At 39.8% G+C, this 16987-nt stretch overlaps 1 protein-coding gene across 1 annotated transcript in view; it reads right to left on the reverse strand.

The window, feature by feature from the left end:
- camk2a (calcium/calmodulin-dependent protein kinase II alpha) overlaps nucleotides 1–16987 on the reverse strand; it is a 44026-nt gene that overhangs the window by 8384 nt on the left and 18655 nt on the right. The window contains exons 4-12 of the mRNA XM_042008897.1: nucleotides 14678–14732; nucleotides 8613–8678; nucleotides 7452–7524; nucleotides 6447–6549; nucleotides 5663–5746; nucleotides 5482–5576; nucleotides 5227–5349; nucleotides 444–527; nucleotides 183–225 (exon numbers count right to left, since the gene is read on the reverse strand). Coding sequence (XP_041864831.1) covers nucleotides 183–225; nucleotides 444–527; nucleotides 5227–5349; nucleotides 5482–5576; nucleotides 5663–5746; nucleotides 6447–6549; nucleotides 7452–7524; nucleotides 8613–8678; nucleotides 14678–14732 — 726 coding nt within the window. The remainder of the gene's footprint in view (nucleotides 1–182; nucleotides 226–443; nucleotides 528–5226; nucleotides 5350–5481; nucleotides 5577–5662; nucleotides 5747–6446; nucleotides 6550–7451; nucleotides 7525–8612; nucleotides 8679–14677; nucleotides 14733–16987) is intronic.

Below are 16987 nucleotides of genomic sequence, written 5' to 3' on the forward strand. Positions count from 1 at the left end.
TATGTAAAGGACTTTGAATTCTCTTCTACATTAAATATGATGTACAGATAAACTTGCCTTATTCTGGTAGAAAAGAACCAAAACAGGAACTAATCTGGTGGAAACGACCCTAGTGAGGATTGTGCACTGAAACACATCTCTGCTGACAGTCAACAAGAAACTCTGACTTGGACTTGACTTACCGGAGAAATTCCTGGTAGCCAACATGGTGGTCAGAATTGCTCCCTACAAGAAAGAAGGAAGGAAGGCCAAAGCTTGAGAAATTGAATAATTCCAGCAGCACAGAAATGAGTCTTTTTTTACTCTAAAATGTCAAAATCTTTTTTGTTTTTTTCATGATTTCAAACATAAACACCAGCCTGATCAATTCAACAAGTTATCAATCCGATCAGTGTCATCAATATAAACAATTGATCATGGAAGTTTACTTTTGAAGTCCTCACCTTCAGCTTCCTCCTGGCATTAAACTTCTTCAAACATTCGACCGTCTCCTGTCGGTGCATACAGGATGCCACGGTGGAGCGGTGCTGGGAGAAAGACCACCACCACCATCATCATCATCATCATCATAACCACCACGATCATATTCACTGTCATCATCACCACTCTTATCATCATCATCACCATCAATTTCATCACCATCATCATAACCACCACCCTCATCATCACCCTCATCATCAATCTCATACCATACCACCACCACCATCAACATCATGATCACCATCATCATCTCCATCATAACCATCAGCATCCCAATCAAAATCAAAACCACCACGACCATCATCATCATCATCATCACCACCACCACCACCATCATAGCCACCATCATCACCATCATAGCCACCACGACCATCATCATCATCATCACCACCACCACCATCATAACCACCATCATCACCACCATCATCACCATCACCATCATAACCACCACGACTATCATCATCATCATCATCATCATCACCACCACCACCACCATAACCACCATCATCATCATGATCATCATAACCATCATCATCATCATCATCAATATAATCACATCATCATTGCCATCATTATCTTCATAACCTCCACTATCATCATCGCCATTATCACCATCATCACCATTATCTTTAATATCATCATAGCCACCACCATCATCATGATCACCATCATAACCATCATCTTCATCACCTTGTCATCATCTTCATCATAACCATCATCCCAATCAAAATCAAAACCACCACAACCACCATCATCATCACCACCACCATCATAGCCACCATCATCACCATCACCATCATAGTCACCACGACCATCACCATCATAACCACCGCCATCACCACCATCATCATCATCATCATCACCACCATCATCATCCTCATCACCATAATCACATCAGCATCATCTTCATAATCATCATCACCATAACCATCATCACCATCATCATCACCATTATCATAACCACCACCATCATCATCATCATCACCACCATCAAAACCACCATCATCATCATAATCACCATCACTATTACCATCATCATCACAATCACATCATCATCATCATCATCATCACAACCATAACATCACCATCATAATCATTATCATCACCATCATAACCATAACCATCATCATTATCATCATCATCATCATCACCATCATCATCTTCATAACCTCCACCATCATCATCACCATCATAGTCATCATAACCATTATCACCATCACCATCATAACCATTAATATCATCATCATCATCATCACCATCATCATAACCACCACCATCATAACCATCATCATCATTATCATCACCACCACCATCATAACCATCACCATCATTATCATCATCATGATAACCACCATCATCCTCATCACCATAAATACATCATCATCATCATCATCATCACCACCACCATCATAACCACCATCATCATCATCACCATCACCATCATAACCACCACAACCATCATCATCATCATCATCACAATCATCACCATCATCATTATCATCATCATCATCATCGTCATCGGCATCATCATCTTCATAACCTCCACCATCATCATAAGCACCATCATCACCATCATAATCATCATAACCATTATCACCATCACCATTACCATCATCATCACCATCACCATCATAACCATTAATATCATCATCATCATTATCATCACCATCATCATAACCACCGCCATAATAACCATCATCAGAATGATCATCATCACCATCATCATAATCACCATCATCATCTCCATCATAACCATCATCATAATAACCACCACGGCCATCATCATCACCCTTATAACCATCATCATCATCATCATCACTATTACCATCATCATTATCATCATCATCATAACTATCATAAGAATTACCATCATCATAACTACCGCCATCATCACCACCGTGATCATCATTATCGTCATCATCATTATCATCACCATCACCATCATCATAACCATCATAACCATCATCATAATAACCATCATAACCATCATCATAATAACCATCATAATCATCGCCATCTTAATCATCATCATGACCATCATAACCACCATCACCATGATCATCATCATCACCACCATCATAACCACCACAACCATCATCACCCCATCATCATCATCATCATCATCATCATCACACTCATAACCACCACAACCATTATCATCATCATATTCACCATCATCATCATCATAACCATTATCATCATCACAATCATCATAATCACCATCATTATCATCACCATCATCATCACCATAAATACATTACCATAATCATTATCATCTTCATCATCATCACCTTCATTATCACCCTTATCTTAACCACCATCATCATCATCACCATCATAACTATCATCATCATCATCATCGTTGATGGGCAAATCATGTATTGATGATATTGTGACCATCTGTGAAGACACAGTTAGTCATTAAAATTTTGATCAGGACCCTTTTTCCAGGACTGTTATCTTTAGAGCCCCTGGGAGTGAATACAGTTGTAGAAACACATGAAAGGACTTTATTGGCTTCTTCTGTGGTTGGTCAACATGAACCTCACTCCAGGGGTCCAGCACCAGAGGCCAAGAGTAACTATTGTTCCCAGGGGAATGGGCTATATAAGGATGTGTCCTGAACTGAGAAATCAGTTTCGGCTGGCCTGTGTTAAACTTGTCTGTTAGACTGTTTAAACTCCTGTGATCGCAGTAAACAGCTGTGTCTTTCGTTCTTGTGAGGAATTTTCCTAACAATCATGATCATCATAACCATCATCATCATAACCATCATCACCATCATCATCACCATTATCATAACCACCACCATCATCATCATCATCACCACCATCAAAACCACCATCATCATCATAATCACCATCACTATTACCATCATCATCACAATCACATCATCATCATCATCATCATCACAACCATAACATCACCATCATAATCATTATCATCACCATCATAACCATAACCATCATCATTATCATCATCATCATCATCACCATCATCATCTTCATAACCTCCACCATCATCATCACCATCATAGTCATCATAACCATTATCACCATCACCATCATAACCATTAATATCATCATCATCATCATCACCATCATCATAACCACCACCATCATAACCATCATCATCATTATCATCACCACCACCATCATAACCATCACCATCATTATCATCATCATGATAACCACCATCATCCTCATCACCATAAATACATCATCATCATCATCATCATCACCACCACCATCATAACCACCATCATCATCATCACCATCACCATCATAACCACCACAACCATCATCATCATCATCATCACAATCATCACCATCATCATTATCATCATCATCATCATCGTCATCGGCATCATCATCTTCATAACCTCCACCATCATCATAAGCACCATCATCACCATCATAATCATCATAACCATTATCACCATCACCATTACCATCATCATCACCATCACCATCATAACCATTAATATCATCATCATCATTATCATCACCATCATCATAACCACCGCCATAATAACCATCATCAGAATGATCATCATCACCATCATCATAATCACCATCATCATCTCCATCATAACCATCATCATAATAACCACCACGGCCATCATCATCACCCTTATAACCATCATCATCATCATCATCACTATTACCATCATCATTATCATCATCATCATAACTATCATAAGAATTACCATCATCATAACTACCGCCATCATCACCACCGTGATCATCATTATCGTCATCATCATTATCATCACCATCACCATCATCATAACCATCATAACCATCATCATAATAACCATCATAACCATCATCATAATAACCATCATAATCATCGCCATCTTAATCATCATCATGACCATCATAACCACCATCACCATGATCATCATCATCACCACCATCATAACCACCACAACCATCATCACCCCATCATCATCATCATCATCATCACACTCATAACCACCACAACCATTATCATCATCATATTCACCATCATCATCATCATAACCATTATCATCATCACAATCATCATAATCACCATCATTATCATCACCATCATCATCACCATAAATACATTACCATAATCATTATCATCTTCATCATCATCACCTTCATTATCACCCTTATCTTAACCACCATCATCATCATCACCATCATAACTATCATCATCATCGTTGATGGGCAAATCATGTATTGATGATATTGTGACCATCTGTGAAGACACAGTTAGTCATTAAAATTTTGATCAGGACCCTTTTTCCAGGACTGTTATCTTTAGAGCCCCTGGGAGTGAATACAGTTGTAGAAACACATGAAAGGACTTTATTGGCTTCTTCTGTGGTTGGTCAACATGAACCTCACTCCAGGGGTCCAGCACCAGAGGCCAAGAGTAACTATTGTTCCCAGGGGAATGGGCTATATAAGGATGTGTCCTGAACTGAGAAATCAGTTTCGGCTGGCCTGTGTTAAACTTGTCTGTTAGACTGTTTAAACTCCTGTGATCGCAGTAAACAGCTGTGTCTTTCGTTCTTGTGAGGAATTTTCCTAACAATCATGATCATCATAACCATCATCATCATAACCATCATCACCATCATCATCACCATTATCATAACCACCATCATCATCGCCATCATTACCATCATCATCACTACCATCATCATCACCATCACCATCATCATCATCAGGGCCCAGGATAAATGGTGGTGAAGAAGATGATGAGACTTACAGAGATCCAGGGGTGTTTAAGTGCCTCGGCTGCTGTGATCCGTTTGGCCGGATTGATCGTCAACATCTTATTGATCAGATCTTTGGCTTCTGGAGTTACTGTGTCCCACTCAGGGGAAGGAAACTAGGACACAAGGATGTATGAGACACCAGGAGATGAGGAGATAAGAAGAGAAAGGAGACGGAGGAGGAAGGAAATGACGCTGTCTGCCATCTGAACAAAGGACATGTAATAATGTGAAGTTATGCGACCTACATCATAGGCTCCAGCTTTGATCTGCTGGTAAAGACGATGTTGATCTTCATCCCAGAATGGAGGATAACCCACCAACAGGATGTAAAGGATCACACCTGAGGGGCAGACAAACAAACACATGAACAAACAGATTACAGCGACAGATGGAGAAAAGTAGGAGAGCATCACAGGGGAGTCTGACCGCAGGCCCACAGGTCCACCGCCTTCCCGTATGGGTCCTTCCTCAAGACCTCTGGAGACAGGTAACCAGGGGTCCCCGCAAAGCCTGGAAAACACACCACAACACACCTCAGCTGCAAAACAAACAAACAAACCAATGGAAACTAAAGAAATACTGCATAAATATTTCTGAGACAGCCTTTGCTACCATGGTAACTGGTTGCTAAGTGGTTACCATAGTGACTGAGGTGGTTGCTAAGGTGTTAGATGTTCTATTGTGAGAAACTGAAAAAAGAACAAACAGAAATAAAAGGATCTATCCATCTATCCAGCTATCTATCTATCATATATATATATATATATATATATATATATATATATATATATATATATATATATATATATATATATATATAATCCAATACAAGCCCTTTTGCAGAAGAAGATTCTGGTTTTGTATCAGTAAAGAGCAGATTGTATTCCCGCATTTCTCAAAAGCAGGAAGTCTCTTCAGTCCTTACTATGCATTCAAACATACTAAACAGAATTACTTCATTACTGGAGATGTTAGTTTATTAAGGAAATTTATGATAATTCTATGATGATCTACCAAACACAGTGTATTTATAATCGAGAAACTGTCCATTTAAAGTCAGAGAATACATGGTGAAATTTAAAAATGGGAATCAAACCTGTTAAAAATTTAAATACATTCCACACAAAACTGACAGAACTATATGAAACAGAAGTTATTCTATGTAAAGTCAGCTTACTGTACTACAGTACTGGTGTCAGAACTATCTCACCAAACCAGGCCTGCTGGTCTCCCTCCACCTCAATGGCAAGTCCAAAGTCTGCCAGTTTCACTGCCGCTCCTTTAGACTTAGAGGCCAAGAGCAGGTTCTCAGGCTGCAGACAAATACAAAGCACATGCTAACACACTAATTCAGCCCATTTGTTTACATCAGACATGATAACATGATAACTTTGCCCATTGGCTTACACCAGACATGCTAACACGCTAACTCTGAACATTGGTTTACATCAGAAAGGTTAACACGCTAACTCTGTACATTGATTTACATCAGACATGAAAACAAGCTAATTTTGTACATTGATTTACATTAAACAGGCTAACATGCTAACTCTGCCTCTTGATTTACATCAGACATGGTAACACGCTAACTCTGCTCATTGGTTTACACCAGGGGTAGCCAACGTCGGTCCTTGAGGGCACCAATCCAGCAGGTTTTCCAGATTTCCCTGCTCCAGCACACCTGACTCAAATTAAATGGATCCAACAGCCTATAAGGATCTCCACAATGACTTGTTAGTTTAAGTCAGGTGTGTTGGAGCATGGAAATCTGGAAAACCTGCCGGATTGGTGCCCTCGAGGACTGACGTTGGCTACCCCTGGTTTACACCAAACAGGCTAAAATGCTCTTTCCTTTGGTTTACACCAGACATGCTAACAGGCTAATTTAGCCATTGTTCTACTTTAGACAGGCTAACACCCCAATTCTTCCCATTGGTCTACATCAGACAGGCTAACATGCTAACTCTGCCCTTTGGTGTACACCAGACATGGTAACATGCTAATTCTGACCATTGGGCAGACATGCCAACATGATAATTCTGCCAATTAGTTTACATCAGTCAGGCTAACATGCTAACTCTGCCCACTGGTTTACATTTTTCCTGCAGTTATTGTGGTTGTCATATTTACACAAAAATTATCAGAAAAAAACTAAATTTCACATCAAACTGTGCTGCTAAAAATGGACAGAGCGAGACATAATCACAGATTCTACCTTAAGGTCTCGATGGACTACGCCCATCTGATGACAGTGAAGCACTGCCTCCAAGATCTGCTGGATGCAGTGGCTGTAAAGAGAGGGCGGAGGTCACATTATTAAACAGACCACAAACCAAAAAGGTTTCCAGAGCTATCTTGTTTGTCCTCTGTGGATGTCCACCACAGCTGTTTGTTTCCTCTTAGAACCACTACTTCTACTGAATTTCAGATAGCAGTAGTGTAGAGTTTATTCTCTTAAGACCAGATCAAGGAAATGAACTGAGGCCTGTACTATGAGGCTGGAGAGAAAGAGTGTTTAGGGACAGATCCAACCCGTTGGACTTTCCTGATGACATACTGTACCAAAGGTACAGATTTTCAACAAATGGGCAGAGATACATATCAGCTGAATATCAGATGAACTGCGCTCCTTTCATCCATACAACAGATACAGTAATAAAGTCTTGTCACTGACCGCTCTGAATTATGTTTTCATATTTGTTCTTTACTTGCTCCCAAGTCCTTTTAGCTCCACTGGGGTTGCTTCTCAGATGGAGGTTAATAATAGTGATAATTCTTTTTCACACATAAGTACAGAAGCATTGAGTTATGAAACGCACAACCATTCGTGCATTGATGGTGGAGGAATTGATATACCAACATATAACATGCTCACATGGGATCCTTCAAAGAACTGGGAAATATGACATAAATAAAGCATCCCAGGAATGTTGGTGCTGTAATACATGGATCTGAGTGCTGTCAGTTTATATTGTCCCATTAAATAATATAGATAATCTGACGAACTTACGCATTAACGGAGTCGGAAGTTTCCTGCCAGCATTCCTTCCTGACTTTTGCTGCAGCAACCGTGTTGCTTTTAGCCTGAATTCTATTTTTAAATTCTTCGTATTTTTGAAAAATAACAGTCTGCTCCTCCACAGTAAAACACGGCTCTGCAGGGTTTGTCCATGTTTGTGATTGATCATGGACATGTTGATCACGCTTCGTAGTACAGGCCTCTGGATTCAAGTTTTTATTTTGAGGCTATTTCAAAGCTTTTATCAGGTTTATGTCATTAGTGAGTGGAAACCTGGCGTGACTAAAATATTGAGGAGGATGTACACAGTGAACTGACTGCAGTGATGAAGTTGTAGGAATGTAGGCATGTTGGTACCTGGCATCAGCTTCACTATAGTATTCTCTGGCTACTATATCTTCAAACAGTTCTCCACCTGTGACCCTGAAACACATCAACATACACTTAACTGCTATTAGTGTGAACATATTAAAAACAAACCACCAAATACATTAAGTATGAGTATGAAAAACATTGGTTAACGTCAGACATGCTGACACACCAAAAACTTTAAAAACAACCTATGAAGATGAAACCAGCCTTAAGAAGACACAATATAAATTTTTATTTATTTACTTATTTTGGTTGTTAAGCCCCTTAATATGGAAAGCTGTTTTATGAAAAATTAAATAAATAAATAAAACATTTAGAAATAAATATAATGTTAATAAATAACCGAAATATATAACATGAGCATGAAATTGTAAAATGGGGCAATATTCTTCTGAAATTTATTTCAATATTCTTTAATTTACACTTTTTTAAAATGAAGAAATGATTATTTTCACAATATCATACTTATTAAAATAATGCACTTTAAAAAAAAATTCTCAAGATTTTATGTATTTATTTAAAAAAAAAACACTAAAAAAAGTCAGTCTTTATTTTATAATGCTCTTTTAAAGAAGGGTCTATTTATTTCATAATGTGTTTTTTTTTTTAGCATAATGATTTAATCTGTCAATCAAAGCAGACCAGGCGGAGCCAGTTAGGTGATTGGCTGTTCCTTTACCCAGGCATAAGCAGCCATTCAAGCTCATAAACTGAATAAGAGCGGTTGCTCATCGTTAGGCTGGCAACATAAGGCCTTTACGTCAGTCTGAGGAAGGATCACAGCAGCAGCAGCGAGTTTTTGATGAAGTGGTATCTGGACTAAGTTCACACAACAGTCCAGCCTCAAGGCTACTAAACGCTAATTCAGGTGGCCACGCGTCACAAATTCCAGTATAAGGTAAGGAGCCCTAAAAGGTAAACAGGCTTCTTTAGTTTTTGTGCGTTGATGCGGTCTGACGGCTTCTACACACGCTTCCACGCACAGATTCAATGCTTTGATTGTTTTTTGTTTGTTTTTTGAAACGTGATTTAAGGTCACATGAGAAACTCTATGTATGTGGAAACTAGAACATAATCAGACATTTAATGTTGCAAACTACAGCTACCCAGCCTTCCTCTCTCTGGCAAAACCACCAAATAAAAAATCACTTTAACTCTCACCTGCTGCATCAACATCAAGGGACCCACGTCACCATAGCAACCAAATGAAACAATCCAAAAATCGGTGATCATTACCCAAAACAATATGGCTCCTACAATGATCTTTAAGCATAGCAAAGCAGACAACAACAGCTAAATCCTGACTGAAGTGATAGCATATTTTTTATTATGGTTGCACTTTAATTCCATTTTTCTTTGGCACTTTGTAATTTTCTTTTTTTTTTTCAGGTTTTAAAGCAGAGGTTGCAAGATTGTTTGCCCCTTACAGAGCAAGGCCATCCTCAACAACACTTTCATCTCTGGCCTCCCAATCATCCAAGACACACACACACACACACACACTCTTCTGCTTATGTGATCACATGTCGGACACAGTGCCAACCAACGCAGGGGGAGAAACGGATCTCTGGAGGGGAAGCGACATGTCAGGGTTTAAGGAGAAAATGTAAAAATGTCTAACATGAACATGAATTATTATTGATCCACTAATCTTCAAGGGACCATTGAGGATAAATATCCTCAGCTAAACGATACAGGAGGGTTTGAATTGCTGAATCTCGGGGACAACAAGAAGCCGGGACCTGTGCTCAGTCGCATGCCGGACATACGGGACGACGTCTCCGCTGCCCTTTGACTGGAGCTGGACCAGCAGTAATCCATATAAGACCAGACAGAATGTTTTTATCATTATCAGAAAAGTATATAAAGTATACATTATTCTTTTTTCTGTCGAGGTCCTCCAACAACAAGGGCCACTGAAAATGTCTGAGCTGTGACACATTCCCTTAAATAAAATGAAAAGCCACATCAGCAAATGCACAAGGTAGGGTGTTGTGTTTTTATTTGTATTTAACATTTGTACCAAAAGATATTAATAGTAAATCCACGTTGTACAATCTTTGTTAATCCTCCTCACAGATCACTGAATGGTGCAGAACCTCGGCTGGTTACTGAAGCTCAGGCCCGGCAGGCTGATTCCACCGTGGGGATGGCGGTCCCGTCCTGTGGCAGCAGCCTGGAGCCTCTATGCAGTGAGGTGGAACAGGATGTTGTGGTCTTGGCATCTACAACTGTCTCAACAAGAGCTGAGCAACCTTCACATGACATGGTGCCTGAAGATGAAACACCAGGTAGTCAAAGCAGAGCTAACATGATAAATTCTATCGCTCAGAATGACATGAATTAGGATGAAGTTATTGTACTTGTTAATCGAGCCCATCTAATCTACGTTTGTGTTTCAGAGTGGAAATGTGAAGCTGATGGAAGTCTAAACTACTTGCACAGCATGAGACCAGAAAGGCTGTTGTCCTGCGAATGGATTTGAGGGAAAGTATAACAGATCAAGAGAGATGACTTTTACAAAGAGCCAAGGGTGGAGTGGGCAAACCCTGTCTGCTGCAAACTGGAAGGTACTGCCATCATACCGGGGGGCACTAGTTAAAGATATGTCTACAAGGTTTGCTTGGTTAGTCTTTCTTCATTTACTTTTGTCCCAGCTGTCGGGGGAGGGGTGAGTTTGGGTTTCATTGGAACTTTGTATGTAATGAACAATGATGAAGGTAGTTAAGTGGAGCAGTGAATTTTTTGTTTTGGCACAAATGGGTGACATAGTTGAGTTTTTGCTGTAGCATGATAACGTAGCCACTTTCTGTTCAGGGAACACAGACATTACACGACTATTTGATGGAGAACCAGATCACACCATCTACCTCTCAAACTCTGCCGGAGCGCGACATGTTCTTAGTGGCAGGTAAGGGGTAGAAAGGATAAGGATCAGACTATTACTGTCACTTTCCAATGACTAAGATTGTAAAGACAAAGCTGAAGCTATGAATCAGTCTGCTGCAGATAATCATGTAACAGTGAGAATTCTGTTTCTGAAGCAGCCACGTTGCAAGCGTTGTTATTAACATTGTAATGACATGCTTAGTAGATGTTGGTGTTTGAATTTAGGAAGAGTGACGGGCCATTCGTTCATTCAGATTGAGGACGGCCCGGATAGCCGCAGCACTGTTCAGCTGCTTTGGAATTTAGTTCCATTTAATTGTATTAAATGGAAAATATCATTTCTTTAAATATTAAATTTGCCATGGTGTGTTCTGTAGAATGGTACGACTGATTGTGACTCATTAACTTTTTTTAACAGTGCTGAATTAACAGAACAGGAAAAACGAGCTGGCTCCATAGAGGTTGAAGACATTTGAGTATTTATACTTACGAGTGTGTAGAAGAGCACTTTGTACCTGTGTCGAGGTCCCGCGTCTTCCTGCACACCAGCAGAACTACGAGGCTTCTTGTGTCTCAAATCCTCTGACTCAGGTTTTGGTCTGGTTTAGGATTGATATGTGAGTTCCAGTTAATTATACAGACAGGGACAAATACACCTACAGGAAGGTGACATGAAGTTCTTTTTCCATACAGTTGCGTACAGAAATCAGATTACACAATTCTGATGTTGTCATTTAAGCCTCGGTTTAATAACTTGGCTAATACATCAGCAAAGAATAGATATTTCCCAATTTTACATAACATCTTGTGTTTTTTAGGTAATTATTTCCTTACATTTCTGGTTGAATGGAGTTAACACGCTCAGTGGGATATCAGACTTTTGGACCCCTCTGTATGTCTATTGCATGTTCTGTTAATATTTGCTTCATACAGATGAAATACAGACACATAGTGGAAAATTAAGGCATAATCATAGTGCATGCATTCTAATAAATCTGTGTTACATGTGAACAAATTTATGTGCAGAGCTGGCACACAGGTGAAAATGTTTGCTGGGTTGCCACCGTCGTTCCAGTGGTCAAAAAGGATTTCAGTTATAGAATCTGTGACAACAGCAATTATTCTGTCGTCTGTATGCCATTCACAAATGAGTAAAGGAGACAGACTACAAGCTCACTGACTGTGTCTTTATTACTGTGACGTAGCTGAATCAAAGTTAAGTTCCCACAGATTAGCAACTGGACTCTTAGAGGAAGGATGACTTATATCAGACGAGTATTTATTTTACTACTTTACTATTTTAACTACATGAGCAATGACAAAGTGATGCATCTTACACTCTCAGTTCAAAAGTTGCTATGAACTCATGAAGAGTTGGACAGTAAACCTGCTGAGCCTGGCTGTGTGGTAATTCTGGCTGATTTAATAAACCGGGGAGCTGGATCTCAGGAGTGGTGATGTCAGTTGATGGACGGTGACCATGTGGTCCTGTCCAGTCCACGCCCTATTCGTCATGAACCTGAAAAAGAATTCAAATAGCTGCGTCACTGCTGAGCCAACAGGTGCAAATGTAGGTAATAAGAACTTTTTTTAGTGTTTGACCCAGCAGAAGTAGACTTGTGTCCCATCTACACAGTAAAATGTTGTATGCAATAACAAATTTTGATCAGTTGCTTGTGTACCTGTGAAGGTCCTGTTTCTCAGACTCATGAGGCGAAACACTCCTAATATAAAGTACAAGTGCACGACGATAGCGGAGTTTCAGAGCGGCAGCACAGTTAGCGGCTTAATGGTCAGCCAACTATGCAGTAATGACGCAATATGTGGATAATTCTGGGGCAGTTTAGAAATGTAAAATTTATCTATTAAAAGAGTTCCTGCAGCTCGTATTTTACACATCGAGCAACACACATTTACATAAGTCATGCTTAGATCATGAAAAGTCATCGTCCTTGTTGACGGTAACAACTGTACAGACTGGTGTGAAAAGACAGTAGTGAGCTAAATTTAACTGCATTTCCATAATAATGTTAAAAGTAACTCACCGTAAACCTTCTTCCACCGTTCTCCTCTAACAGTGATGCGACACTCCGGATGGTTATTCCAGAGAGCACCAAGGTCCTGAGTCACACACCGAATTTCAAATCATGGACGGCCAGCACTCAAAGACACTTCCTGCTGTGCATATCCTACATGCACCCGGTGCTCAGTTTCTCTCAAACTGTCGAAAATACCGTCATCGATGTTAGCATCCTATACAGCAACTACCATCCCGAGCATTTCTACAATATCATCTAAACGAGTCAAAGAGCGTCTCCTCATGCGCTGTTTGATCAGCGAGAGCCCGTCATATCTCCGGTCTGCTGGGAACGGCCATGACCGCGGTCCAGGAAAAGAATCGATCTCAAAGGATCAAGCAGAGGCCCAACCCACCAGCTTTGATTGACAGCTGAAGTCATTCTGCTGAAAAACGAAATTATGAAATAAGTAGACCGTTTATTATGAAATAAAAACTGAATTTGTAAAAAAAAACTAACAAACAAACAAACAAAAAAAGACATTAAATATAAAGGAATTATTTTAAAAGTATAATATTGGGAAAATAATTATTTAATAATAAAAAAAGTGGAAAAGAAAAAAATGAAATATATTTCACAATAATACTGCCCCATTATACAATTTCACAGTCATATTATATATTTGTCTGTTTTTTATTAAAATGATATTTATTGCAAAATGTGGTATTTATGTATTTAATTTTGAATAAAATAGCTTTCCATACCTTTAACCTAAATTTTCTATTTTCAATTACATTAACTAAATTCAGGGAAAAAATCTGGGAAAAAAAACAACAAAAAGAAAAAAACTGGAATAAAATAAAGTACAATCAAACATGAAATAAATTAATAACAATAAATAAATAAAGATAAATACTTCATAAATAATATGAAAATAAATATATCAATGTCAATGAATAAAAGCAAATAAATACAAACATTTGTTGGATGAGAAGAAATAAAATGTCTAAAGGCCAGAAGTGGATTGCCACAAATTTGAGACACAAGGCTCGAAAGGGTTAAGGGTGACAGAGTTAAAAGACAGACTTGGTTTGAAACAGTTCACAAATCCAACCGAACACCCCAGAACTGGATGTAACTCACAGGTCGAAGATGAGGTAATGATGAGCCTCTTCTGAAATGCTGTCATGAAGGCGAACTGAAAGACAGAGAAGAAGACATGGTTTCAGGACATAGTGTAACCAGAGAAAGTGTTTCTTCCACCCCAGGACCCTCAAACAGGGAAAGTTTCCTCACTAAAGGCCCAAAATCTCTTGAAAGGAACCCATAAATCATTGTTTATAGTCTCACAGCCCTCCTCCCACACTCCTGAACTTGTATAAAACTACCCGTGCCTCTGGTCCCTGCTTCCCTATGATGGAGCTATTAGATGTCCTGGACTAGGTCCTCGGCCCATCATTCCCAGCATACCCATCCTAGAAGCTTCAGTGAACTGAGCCAGTCCAGAATGCTCCATCATAACCTTCATCCACCCCCAGCAGCAGGTGATCAGTCCATGTAGTCATAAACATCAGTCATTGATCTGAAACTTTGGCTGTCTATGTGACCAGGGCGGGTTGGTTCAGGTAACCCTGATCTTTGTTGTGTTTCCACAGCAACCGTACCTGGTAGGGGGGGTGTGATCTGGATAACGAAAGATTAGTCACCTATGTAAAAGCATGGGATCAGAGTGTAAGCTGATAGCAATCTTCCTTTAACTCTAAGGAATAAGAAAGGTGGACACCCAGCGCTTCATGTGGCTTTAAACAATAATAAATCCTGTGTTTGAACATGGAGCTGTTCCTGCTGAGTCACACAGGAAGTCATGATTCTGTCCACCAATCAGTTGAGAAGCAAAATGGAGGACTAGCAGTAGGTCCACCCCTGCCCACCTCAGAGTTCAGAATGTCTGCTGTACAAGGAGGTGAGTCCAACCACATACATCTGTTGGTTTCAGAGCTCCTCCCTACCACACCTCTTTCATCAACTCTCAGATTCCCATGAGATGTCCAACCCAGGTGACCTGAACGAGAACGACCACCATCGTCTGCTGACAAAGATCAGGTGGAGACGCTCTGAGGTGGATGCCCTGACAGGACAGGCTGGTCAGGAGGGACATCTCTGTTCCTAGAGGATGGCTCAGAGGAGGATGTTAGTGAACATCTTCCACCTCCTCCATGAGACTGAAGGAGCTCCAAGCAAGTCTTTCAGCAGCAGACTGATCCACCCACAGCGTAGGATGGAGTCCTGCTGGAGGTCGTCTCCTCCACACAGCCAGGCTGTCCAACAACGCCACTGCTTCTCCTTTCACTGTATGTCTTTTTCACGGCTTCATGAGATTTCAGCACATCATTTCCTCCAGGAATACAACCCCCAGACGGCGTGTTATCACACATAAGATCTGTAAATACAACCCTTCATATCTACAGTCATTTCAGAACGGAAGAATAAATGGAATTCAGACTGTCAGAAGCAGCCAGGACTAGCTGATCAATAACCTGATTATTGATCTTGGAGAAGCAACTATAGCTGCCAGTCAGTCTGGGAAGGTTATCAGGTCATTTCCAAACCTCTGCAGGCTTCAGTTAGCATGTTAGATGTTCACGTTGGTCCAGCTAGAAAAAGACTGAACCAATAAAAATATAACCTGCAGAATGAAGAAACCAGCTCAGTCACAGGAACCCTGGTACTACATCCTCAACTCAAAGCTAGTCACCTTAAAAGGAAGATAAAAAAAAAAACAATAAAAAAAAATGAAACTGCTTTAAATGTAGCAGAAACATCCCAGAACAGGCAGTCTTGCTAACCCTGCATGCTACCATGGTTTCCACATGTTTACAATAAAACACAAGCTCCACTTTCATGGGTAAAATTCAGTCTCACCACTGTCAATTAATAAGAAGTGAGAGTTTAAATGATTGGATTTCTGGAATTAATGTTCATGTGTTTCAATAAATCTTCATCCAAGAAATTTGGTAAATTCATTCAAAGACAAGACAGCAGCAGAGTCACCAGGAAAATCTGCTCAGGATCAGGATTGAGCTTGTTGGTCTCTACTGGTTTTCACTGGTGTTGTTTATGCTTTCATTTTTACTCTGATAATTTGTAAAGAGCAACCAGGACCAGAGATGGATGGATGGATGGATGGATGGATGGATGGATGGATAGATGGATAGATAGATAGATAGATAGATAGATAGATAGATAGATAGATAGATAGATAGATAGATAGATAGATAGATAGATAGATAGATAGGATTGGAGCAGGAAATCTTTCTGACCCTAAACAACTCTGGACAATGTCTGTCTGAGTTAAACTGACAGGGAAGAAGTTTAACTGAAAAAATCTGTTTCTGCTCGGATTTATTGTATAATAGGACATATAATAGGCGAGGAAAGAAGCTTATGCCCACA

This window comes from Melanotaenia boesemani, chromosome 15, assembly GCF_017639745.1.
Source record: "Melanotaenia boesemani isolate fMelBoe1 chromosome 15, fMelBoe1.pri, whole genome shotgun sequence".
NCBI lineage: Eukaryota > Metazoa > Chordata > Actinopteri > Atheriniformes > Melanotaeniidae > Melanotaenia > Melanotaenia boesemani.